This window comes from Pongo pygmaeus, chromosome 2, assembly GCF_028885625.2.
Source record: "Pongo pygmaeus isolate AG05252 chromosome 2, NHGRI_mPonPyg2-v2.0_pri, whole genome shotgun sequence".
Lineage (NCBI taxonomy): Eukaryota > Metazoa > Chordata > Mammalia > Primates > Hominidae > Pongo > Pongo pygmaeus.
Genome location: NC_085930.1, coordinates 73,547,855 through 73,559,858, shown reverse-complemented (window position 1 = coordinate 73,559,858; position 12,004 = coordinate 73,547,855). Strand labels below are relative to the sequence as shown.

Here is a 12,004-nt window from a genome sequence, read left to right as displayed (position 1 = left end):
AGATAACTGCAGAACCCTTGTAATTGGTGTTCCTGTCTTCAGTCTCCTTTCACATCCCCATCTGCTTCCAAGTCATCTATCTTCCATTCAATAATTCATACAACAAATATTTAAGCCCCTACTAATCCTTCTGAAAATGTTAGTCTACTGTACCCAATGCAATTTTCCAACTGAAAAGGGCTGGAAACAATCTAAATGTCCATCAGTAGTAGGCTCATTTTAAGTAAATTGTGGGCCTTCAATAAAATGGAAAATTAAGCAGCCATAGGAAAGAAAAAAGAAGAGGGGGATATAAAAGGATGCTTTTGATATATTGATATGGAAAGATCTCACCATGATGAGCTATAAGAACAAAGCAAGGTGCACAAATGGTAAGTATGATATGCTGTCATTAGTGTGAAAGTAGGTTGAGGGATACAGGTTCACATATTTTTGTATTTACTTATATTTGCAGAACATAGCTCTGAGGAAATATATAAGAAATGCATGCAGTGGTTGTCTGAGGGGAAGGTTACTGGGTAAATGAGAAATTGTTCACTATATACTCTTCTATGTTTTTAAATTTTTAAACCATGTAAATATACTACCTGTTTAAAAAAATAAAATGTCAATCTGACCATACTACTTTCCTACTTAAAATTGTCAGGAATTCCTATCGCCTTTCAGAATAACATATATAAACATCAGAGCTCATCTCTCACACTCTCTCTTGCCCTGTGTTTCACCTGCATTTCCATAAACCACTTTGTCTGTTTGTAAATATTGTCATGGTTCAAGGATCACCTCCTCCAGGAGGCCTTTCCTGTCTGCATATCCCTCTAGCTCATGTGCCCTCACACACAGAGTGTGTGTGTTTGTGTGTGTGTGTGTGTATATATATATATATATATACACATACATATATATATATATATTTTAAGAGACGGAGTCCCACTCTGTCACCCCACACTGGAGTGCAGAGGCATGATCACAGCTCACAGCACCCTTGATCTCCTGGGCTCAAGCAATTCTCCCACCTCAGCCTCTATGCAGCTGGCACTACAGGCAAACACCAACACACCCAGCTAATTTTTTTTTTAGTAGACACGAGGTCTTGTTATGTTGCCCAGGCTAGTCTCCAACTTCTAAGTTCAAGTGATACTCCTGCCTCCACCTCCCAAAGTGTTGGGCTTACAGGCATGAGCCACTGCACCCTGCCCAAAGTATCTTAATTCTGTGTTTTCATCTTCCCTAGAACCTAGGCTCTTTGAGGACCAGAAATGAATCTTTTATTTCTATATCCCCAGTGCCTAGCACGGTGCATGGTCCACAGCAGACACAAAAAATCTTTACTAATTGAATGAGGTCATGACTGTAATGAGGAATTTATCATTTGAATTATGCATAATTATAAAAATGCTATTTAATTTATAACAGTTATAGACATGCATAACATGTCAACATCACAATGAAACCTGTCTAACAGATGCAGGTCAAGGACTGAACTAGGTTTGTCCATTATTCTCACTATACTCTAAGTGCTGGGACACAAGATAACCCAGTCCTAAAAGGAGAAATCAACATTTTAAGCAGCTCTACAAAGAAGTAGAAAAATTGAAGACATCAGACAAAAGTTTCAAGAGCAGTCTTAAAATGATTAAGAGGCTCTAATAAGAGATTTCATAAAAGACTTAAAGAAAAAGCTTTCCTGTGGCAAATACTTCCTGTTATGAGAACCGTTGTTCATCCCTCAGCTCAAAAGACCACAGGAAGCTGTGCCCATTGTACCTAATGAACTTTTACAATTATCCAACTTTTCTCATCTTCTTCTCCCTCAAGATGAGTACCAACAATGCTAATGCAATCATGACTTCCACTGTGGACTTCTGGCCAAGGTTTTTTTTTTTCCTTCTTTCATTAACCATCAGAGATAGCCAGTGCTGAATAAGCCAAGTTTCCATTCTGGAGACTATAGATAAAAATAGCCTGGATCACTCTGAGTGGATCATAATTTCTCATTTATACTAATGAAATAAAGTTTTCTGTCCTACAAATGTCAAATGTCATTCAAGTGAAAACCAGAGAATCAAGTGTCTCACTCTGTAGGATCCGAAACCACATAAAAAGGACCATTTTAGTCAACTCTTCATTGAAGGTCCAAATTCAAACAATCCATATCTCCTCCAATCTGAAGGTGAGATAAACCCTTCCCTGCCACACCACAGCTTCTGCCACTGCCACTCAAGCCAGAAGTATAAGTGAAGTCAAGAATGACTCTATTATTCATTGGAATAACAGAACCATATGTGGGCTACACACTTAGGCCATGTGCAGTGGGCATTGCTATTTTGGTCCATCCAGCACCCAATCCCTCTACTTCTTGTAAAATACTGAAATTCCTTTCCAAAACCATTTCTTAGGCTTTCTAAGTGGCCCAGGGGTACTGGATGACTCTATCCTACTTCCCACCCCTCACCAAGCCTGGCCAACCATAGCATTCTTTTGACCACAGAGATGTAATTAGGGATAGGCCCAAGACCCAATCAAAGTTCATCTTTTTGCTGGAGCTACCAGGAAAGAACTTTTTCTCTTCTAGTTATCTTATCAGTAGGAGAAGCGACATTACCTGACAATGGAGCCAAGAGAAGAGCCAAGAGATAGCCAAAGAGAAAGGCCTTGGAGATGCTGCCTGAGGCCCTGTATCCAGGTGTGTCTGGGGCCATATTTATTCTTGAACTTCCCAACTAGGGGAGCTATAAATGTCCCTTCCAGTTTTTTCCTGCTTAAGCCAGTCTTGTCTTTTTTTCACTTGCTACCGTAAGATTTTTGTCTTGTACACAAAAATAGAATCAGCTCATACATAACTTTTTTGTGTAACTTCTCCTTTTCCTTCTTTCCTCTCCTCAACCCTAATATTAAAAGCTAAAGGCTCTTGTTCTGAGTCCCCTCTAATAAAAAATAAAATAAAATAAAATAAGCTAAAGGCTTATGAGAAAGCTGGGTGAATAAGGGAAGCATGCTCTCTGGATCTGTCCACAAACTCCTGCCTTATCTATCTATACAGGGCTTATTTATCTATACCATTCTGTCACCCTCCTGCCTCTACAGACAGACACTAATCATAGATGAAATGACATTAAAGTTTCTTGCAGTTCTGAGCTATATGATTCCTTTAAGCCTCAGTTGCCTCATCTGCAAAGTGGGAGACGATCTCTCTCACAGGAATCTTAGGAGGATGAATACAGCAAAAGAATACTTTACAAATGTTTCTTGAAAAAGTATGTGACCTTCTCTATTCCCAAGGCAGTTTCTCAATATTGTATCCACCAAAAAAGGAAACACAGGTCATTCAAGAAATTATTACAGAATGCCTAAAACGTATAAGGCACGTGGGGGATATAGAGATTAAAACATCTAAGAATGCTTCCAATGTAGAATATCAGACAACTACAAAACTAGCACTACATTAGGGCTGGGCGCAGTGGCTCAGGCCTGTAATCCCAGCACTTTGGGGAGGCAGAGGCAGGTGGATCACGAAGTCAAAAGATCGAGACCATCCTGGCCAACATGGTAAAACCCCGTCTCTACTAAAAATACAAAAATTGGCCAGGCGTGGTGGCGGGTGCCTGTAGTCCCAGCTACTCGGGAGGCTGAGGCAAGAGAATCACTTGAACCCAGGAGGCAGAGGTTGCAATGAGCCGAGATTGCGCCACTGCACTCCAGCCTGGGCGACAAGAGCGAGACTCCGTCTCAAAAACAAAACAAAACAAACAACAAAAAAAAACCACTAGCACTACATTAAAGAAAATATACAAGTTGTCATCAAACAACAACAAAATAAGCTATGGGAACTGAGAGGATAGAAAAACTACTTCTTTGTAGGAGGTGGAAGGTTTCATGGAAGAGACGGCATTCGATTGTGCCTGGATGCCCAGGGAAGCATTACCAGTCAGAAACCTCCTCAGACAGGAAATCAAGACTGACTTTATCCATATGTACAGACATGCCACCTACAATCTTAGCATCCCATGATCCTAAATGCCTTTCAAATAATTCTTCTAAAAGATAAAAGCAGACTAAAACATTTTGCTTCCTTGTTACAAAATCATAAGCCATGCAGAAAACTGTTAGGATAATTTTCTCAATGAGAATCGTATTTTTATAACCAGAGGGAATACACATCAAATTTTTAAATGTCTATATTGTTTCCCAGACAATTCTAATTGCCATAACTTTCCAGTGAAACTGAAAATTTCTCGAGGGCAAAGCCAAGTGTTATTTCTCTGTGTCCCTCACCTTGCCACACACACTCATTGTATGAATATACAAAAACAAAAATAGATTCATCTAAAAAGTGTTACATTAAAAAGTGTGAACATGTCACTCCCAGATCTTAAATCACTTATGTTTCCCAGCACACACCACGCATTTCCACAATGTGCCATGTGTTGATACTATTCTCCTTCTTGGAATGTCCTTGAATCTGGAATTCCATTCCCAGCTCCTAAAAATATTTCCTCCAAGGCCTAGCTCAAATGTGACGCTTTTTTTTGAGGCACTACTTGACTTGTCCATGAAGGATGAATTCTTTCTTCCTCTCCAGGTACTCTGGACATATTCCTCCTATAGTATTCTCACTATAGAAAAATGATGCTTATGTGTGTGTCTGTGTGTGTGTGTGTGTGTATGAGAGACAGACAGAGAGAGAGAAACACCTACCAGAGTGTAAATGCCATGCGGGTAGTGTATGGGTCTTTTTCTGTGCCCAGCACATAGGATGAATCTTATATAACAAGTGTTACATAGTAATGTGCCAAATAAACATTTGTTTAATTAAACCAAATAAACAGAAAACAAAGAGGGAAAAAAAGGCAGAACCACTACTATGATCATTTACTTCTCCTGAAATATTGGAGTTCCTGAATTTAGAATAAATGGCAAAGTGTCAGAATTAGACAAAAGTCATGTGCACGTGAACTAAAACATTTGAAACCAAGGAAAATAGAGAGATTAAGAACAGCCTCCTATGACGTCATTGTCTTGATAACAAGACTACTTCAAGTTCAGTCATTAAGTTGAGCCCTTGAAGGCTCGAAGGTATATTCTCATCAACCACTAATTTGTTAATAAATTGAGATGCCCCTAAGCATTGTAGAAAGCAGACTATAAGAACTGGCCAAAGATGGCCCATATAGCATCCAGTCAAGACACAAAACCACTCTATAGGGATGAAAAATGTACATCTTGTAAATGTAATCCAAAAGATTCTAACATCCACATCCCATTCTGGAACCCACAGGAAAACAGAATGTTTAAAAATGAAAAGTGTTCAGTGCTTGCCAGAGAAATCTAGATAAAATTTTGAGACAGACCAATGTATAGATGCAAATGAGATGGCTGCCCTATTAAAAAATAGATAAACAGATGTAAGGATTTCTCCTTAGAAAGAGGGAGAGATTGGCCTGGTGCGGTGGCTCACGTCTGTAATCCCAGCATGCTGGGAGGCCAAGGCAAGCGGATCACAAGGTCAGGAGATTGAGACCATCCGGGCCAACATGGTGAAACCCCATCTCTATTAAAAATTCAAAACTTAGCTGGGTATGGTGGCGTGTGCCTGTAATCCCAACTACTTGGGAGGCTGAGGCAGGAAGGAGAATCGTTTGAACCCAGGAGGTGGAGACTGCAGTGAGCGGAGATCGTGCCACTGCACTCTAGCCTGGTGACAGAGCGAGATTCCGTCTAAAAAAAAAAAAAAGAAAAAAAAGAAAAGAAAAAAGAAAGAGAGAGAGATTATCAATTACCAGGCAAGTTGGAGAGGAATTAATATCAAGTATGGCCAATACACACTAAAACAGTAATCAGGAGTCTTCAACACACAAAAGATAAACAATACTGCAGGGCACGCTCTAAGGGGTAACAGGAAAAAAATCAAAGGCCAAAAATTATACAGGATGGAAAAACAATGAGAAGCCCAGGTATCAACCTCCTACACTCTACACCTGAGAGACTAAAACATGGTCCTGACCCCACCACCTTCACAGTCCAATTGGGGAGAGACATCAGCAGAAAAACATCTTTAATAATTGTTATGTCAGAGTAAACACATAATACTGAGGCAGGATACGGAAATACTGAAGGGGAGAGAAAGAGAGGAGGTCAGGTAAAACCTGCTGTGGATGTTACCTCTCACCTAAGTCCTAAATATTGGTCAGGATTAACCAAAAGGAAAGAAAAATGGAATGGGAAAAGGATAGTGTCTGCTAAGTAAACAAGAAGGAGCACTAGTTTAAGAGTCAGAAGACCTGACTTCTAGTCCCATAAGTTGTTTCGACAACACATCATATGCAAAATACCAGACAGACAGAATGAAGTAACAGGTATTTCTTTCTTTTTTTTTTTTTTCGAGACGGAGTCTTGCTCTGTCACCCAGGCTGGAGTGCAGTGGCACGATCTCGGCTCACTGCAACCTCCGCCTCCTGGGTTCCAGCAATTATCCTGCCTCAGCCTCCCGAGTAGCTGGGATTACAGGCGCCCGCCACCACGCCCGGCTAATTTTTGTATTTTTAGTAGAGACGGAGTTTCAGCATGTTGGCCAGGCTGGTCTCGAACTCCTGACCTCGTGATCTGCTCGCTTCGGCCTCCCAAAGTGCTGGGATTACAGGGATGTGAGCCACTGTGCCCGGCCAGTAAGTTATTTATATATCCCGGCACCTAACACACACAGGCGCTAAGCAAGACAGATAAATAATAGTAATAAAACAACTACAGTTTGCTTAGTCCTTCCTAAGTGCTAAAGTGCTAAGAATAGCAGGATAAACAATACAAGCCCTTGTCCTCAAGCAGAGTGTACTCGAGGAGACTACAGATAAGTATACAACCCTGTTGAAGATACTGAGACCCAGGATCCTAATTTATTCCGTTAATAAGAGAGGAAATGGTGATTTAAACCATAATTTGACTGCCTTAAAATTATGAGATCCTCATTAAGAGAACAGGTTGGAGGGAGGAAGAAATAGGGGGTAAAGTAGTAACAATAACCCTCAAACCAAACTCCCTAATGGTCAATTAAATGGAGTCTTCCGGTGAGGCACGGAGAAGGAACTCCTCATACGGGATCAGCAGGTGCTCGATTTGGGGTGTGGTTATAACCTTTACTTCCCTTCCTACTAGTGCCTTGCTTTGCCTACTCCAACCCCGTCCAGGAACCGAGCAGCCCCCACCCGCCTCGGAGGAATCGATGGAGCACCTTTGAGTGCGCGAGTTGCCGCTCTCCGGGTACAGGGCCCGGAGCGTTAGCCTCCCGCGAGTATCGGTGAGCGGCTGCCGAACTGCCATGGGCGCCAGGCCGCTGGGGCGTGCCGCAGCCGCAAGAACCGGCAAGGGACCCCGCGCCCGCACCGGTCCCGGCCTCCTCGCTCCCTGCCGCTCCACACAGCAGCGAGAGCAGCAGCAGCAAGAGGACGAGACCCAGCTCACAGCAGCGTCCACAAACCATCCCTAGTGCGGGCGCAGCCATGTTGTCCCGCGGGCCATGTGACCCGGTTGGTCACGTGGCTGAGCCCTCCTTAAAGGGGCAGAATTTTGAGCTGACTGACGAAGTGGCCAGGAGACTTGCTCTTCACCTTTCTTCAGGTACTTCTTTGGCGCTCCTGCTTGCCTGTGCTGACGTCAAAACGCAGCAAAACACAAAACTCCACAAAACTCAAGGCCTTCCACAGACCGTGCACCCCTTTAGGATTTCTTGGTTGAAAAATGACAATCAAATTTGTTGGGCATTTGCTAAGTGCCAGAGTACTATGCTAAGCACTTCACTTTTTAAAATCTCATTTAATCCTCACAAAGACCCAGTAATGGCGCGCTTGTAGTCCCAGCTACTCGGGAGGCCAAGACAGGAGATCGTTTGAACCTGGGAGGCAGAGGTTTCAGTGAGCCGAGATCCCGCCACTGCACTCCAGCCTGCGCGACAGAGCAAGACTCCGTCTCAAAAAAAAAGAGAAATACAATACGGAATCAGAATTCGTGGGGACTGGACACAGCAATCCAGCGTTTCACAAGCTCTCCAGATGATTCTAATGCACACAAGTTTAAGAACCACTGTTCTACAGTTTCGTAATCGAACAAAATGCAAAACCAAAACAAAAAGAAGATGAAGGAAAAACTTACAGATTAAAAAAAACATAGCAGGCCGGGCGCGGTGGCTCAAGCCTGTAATCCCAGCACTTTGGGAGGCCGAGGCGGGTGGATCGCGAGGTCAGGAGATCAAGACCATCCTGGCTAACACGGTGAAACCCCATCTCTACTAAAAAATACAAAAAATTAGTCCGGCGTGGTGGCAGGCGCCTGTAGTCCCAGCTACTCGGGAGGCTGAGGCAGGAGAATGGCGTGAATCCGGGAGGTGGAGCTTGCAGTGAGCCGAAGTGGCGCCACCGCACTCCAGCCTAGGGACAGAGCAAGACTCCATCTCAAAAAAAAAAAAAAAAAAAAACCATAGCAGCCAACTGCAATATATGAACCTTATCTAAATACTAATATATGAACTTTATCTAAATACTAATTCAAACCTACTGAGTTCAAAATTTTTGAGATAATCAGGGAAATTTAACAACTAAGTCAAATTATGATATTTGATAAAATTAAGGAATTGCTGTAAATTTTGTTTTTAGGCTTTTAGGAGTAATTATATATATGGATAAAAATATAGGCAGTCAAAGATTTGCTTCCCAAAAAATGGGTAATCAGGGTCTGGCTAAAGATGAAGCATGATTGGCCATGAGTCGATAACTGTCATAGCTGGTTGATGGGCATCCGGGTGTTTATTGCACTATTCTAATGTAGTATCTGTTTGAATTTTTTTTAGCATAAAGAAAAGACCAGCCAGGCACCTTGTCTCAAGCCTGTAATCCCAGCACTTTAGGAGGCCGAGGCAGGAGAATCAATAGGGGCCAGGAGCTTGAGACCGGCCTGGGCAACACAGCAAGACCTTGTCTCTACAAAAAATTAAGAAAATTAGCTGGCCATGGTGACGCACTCCTGTGGTCCTGGCTACTTCAGAGGCTGAGGCAAGAGGATCACTTGAGCCTGGTAGGCAGAGGCTGCAGTGAGCCGTGATTGTGCCACTGCACTCCAGCCTGGGTGACAAAGTGAGACCCTGTCTCAAAAAAAAAAAAAGGCCTTTTCTCCTTGTTGACTATTTTACAGTTTGCCAAGGCCTTTCACACATTTTCTCATTTGAGATTACAACCACTTGGCAAGAAATGTATTATTACTATACTCATTTCAAAATTGATGAAGCTAAAAGGTCAATGCCTTAATCAAGGTTGTATGTATTTACTGTGCATAATATATTGTCAAAGTCTAGGTCAATGGTAATCTTTGTTCGCCTCCTTCAAATGTCAGTCTCAGCACATGCTGTGTCAGCTGTGCTTCAGAGACCTGAACTTCTTTGATTCATGGTCCAGCTACACCATTAGGCTACAACCTCCATGAAGGTAAGGCTCCTGCCTATTTGTTTGCCACTGTATCAGCAAAATCAGGCCAAGCCTGGCACGTGATCACTCAATGTGAACATTTATTAAATTATGGATAAGTGAATGAACGAATGAAGTAACTATTAGCTCTTTCTCTTAAGGGGAAGCAAATTGTGGAGAAAATAATATAGGTCTTAGACTCAGAAAGAGCTGTGGTTAAAGCTGGCCACTTTACATGAAGTATGACCTAGGCAAATTATTTCACTTTTCTGAGCCTCTATTTCTTCGTGTGTGAAATGGGAATAATAATTCCTTTTTCTTATAGATTTTATGGGGATTAAATAACACAAAGTATATAAAAGGCATAGCCTGGTACCTGACATTTAACATATCTCAACAATAACTTTGCTATTACTAATCATTATCAAAGATGGAACTTTGTTGGTTCTCCAGGACGATCATTCTTTTGTCTCAGTCTAACTTTGTAGTCACGAATCAGTGAGTATGAGATTGATGAGAGATTTCTCATCAATATTTTCCACTCTAATATTTTCCTCCTCTCAATGAGGAGGCTTGTTCTAAAAATTAAGAGTTAGAAAGTCCAACTCAGCCATCAGCTCTGTACAAATTAGTGTAATTATATAAAATATCTCTCACCCTCCATCCCTCGTTTGAGCTCCTTCTGCATTTTGTAGCCTTCCTTGCTCCTTCTATCTCATGAAGCTGGATGAAAGACCCCAGTCCTGAAAGCACCTTGTCTGCTCACTGAACATCAAAGACGTCAGCATGGCTACAGTGGAGTGAGCAAGGGGGAGAGAAAAAAGGAAAGGAGATCAGAAAGGTAATATTGGGCCAGGTTATGGATGTTCTGGTAAGCTTGTACTGTGAAAGTTGGTGCCACTGCAGTTTCGAGAAGACACCTGACACTCTTCCTGCTGAGCAGCATCAATTTTCCTTCCAGGTTAGAGGCTTCTCTTGCTTTCTGGGGAAAGCACAGAGAATGCAAAGTGCCCTGATGGTAGCCATGGCTTGTAGTTCAATGGGACCCTTGTTGTGTCCACAGAAAGAGAGCATCCCTTTGGGGATCAGGACCTCCAGCTCTGCAGAGCTCAGAGTTGCAGGGATGGGAGAACAAAATCCCAGTGGGTCAGTAGGAGTAATAGTAAGTGGGGCTACTTCTACTTCCACCCCTTGGTGGAACCTATATATTCTTCCTACGTGGGGACAAGTCTGACATCTCTAATTGAGTATGTATACTGCATCCTTATGGATGGCCCCATCTTTGCAGGAAATTGCATCCAAGCTGGCGTTTCAGCTGTGCTTTCAGTAAGCCATTTTCACCCTTTATGAGGCCAGCTGCTTTGGGTTGGTATTGTAAGGGATAAAACCATTGGATTCTGTGATCATGGCCTACCCCTGCACCTCCTTCACTGTGAAGTGGGTCCCCGGTCAGATGCTATGTGGTGTAGGAATATAGGCCTATGCATAAGGCATTCTGAAAGCCCTCAGACAGTGATGCTGCCTGAGGCTCTTGGAGCAGCAAAGGCACAAGTCAAAATGTTATCTACTTCTCACGTGAAGGACACTTGGCTCCATTTTTTGGGTTTGATGAATAATTTTGTTATGAACACTCATGTACAAGTTTTTGTTTGCACATGTTTTCATTTGTCTTCATATATACTAGAAGTGAGATTGCTGGGTCATATGGAAATTCTAACCTTTTGGGTTTGGGTTTAAAAAAAAAAAAAAAAACAGGATCTTGCCCCACTACCCAGGCTGGAGTACAGTAGCATGATCACAGCTCACTGCAGCCTCAGCCTCCTGGGCTTGAGAAATCCTCCTACCTCAGCCTCCAGGATCACGGCTGCTACCATGCCCAGGTCATTTTATTACTTTTTTGTAAAGATGAAATCTCACTATGTTGCCCAGGCTGGTACCCAACTCCTGGCCTCAAGTGATCCTTCTGACTTGGCCTCCCAAAGTGCTGGGATTATAGGTGTGAGCCGCCACTCCTGGTCTTGTTTAACCTTCTGAGGAATTGCCAGACTTTTCCAAAGTGGCTGCACCATTTTACATTCCCACTAACAATGTATGAGGCATCCAATTTCTCCATGACGTAGTTAATTCTTCCACCTCGTTCAGAGTAAAATCTCTTTCTCCTTTATCAGGCCCAACCTACCCTCAGCCAGGTTATACTGAAACTTGACCCTGGTTATAACCTGGCAGCCACAAGAGGATGTGGAGACACTTTCTCCGGGGTGGGAGGCTGTTGTTTTTAAGCAGAAAAAAAAAAAAAAAAAAAAAGCTCTGGTATATGCAGTATTTTCCACATGTGGAAACTACTGGTTCTCAGTAGGGAGGACACCTCTGCAAGCTCCCTCTGGGGTCCCAAAGGAGTCTGCAGAGCCACATTTCACAGGGCCATCCACCTAGATGTCCCTGCCCCACTTTTCAGGTTCCAGGCCCCATGTTTTTCCAACCAGATTCCTGAATTTAGCATAGGAGACCTACTTTGGCTGAGCATCCAAACATCTGTGGTGGAGCTCTGGGTTCTGCCA

At 42.7% G+C, this 12,004-nt stretch overlaps 1 protein-coding gene across 1 annotated transcript in view; it reads right to left on the bottom strand.

Moving 5' to 3' along the window:
• SUMF1 (sulfatase modifying factor 1) overlaps positions 1-7,546 on the bottom strand; it is a 106,073-nt gene extending 98,527 nt beyond the window's left edge. The window contains exon 1 of the mRNA XM_054482508.2: positions 7,226-7,546. Coding sequence (XP_054338483.1) covers positions 7,226-7,495 — 270 coding nt within the window. The 5' untranslated portion in view covers positions 7,496-7,546. The remainder of the gene's footprint in view (positions 1-7,225) is intronic.
• Between the last annotated feature and the right edge of the window lie 4,458 nt (positions 7,547-12,004).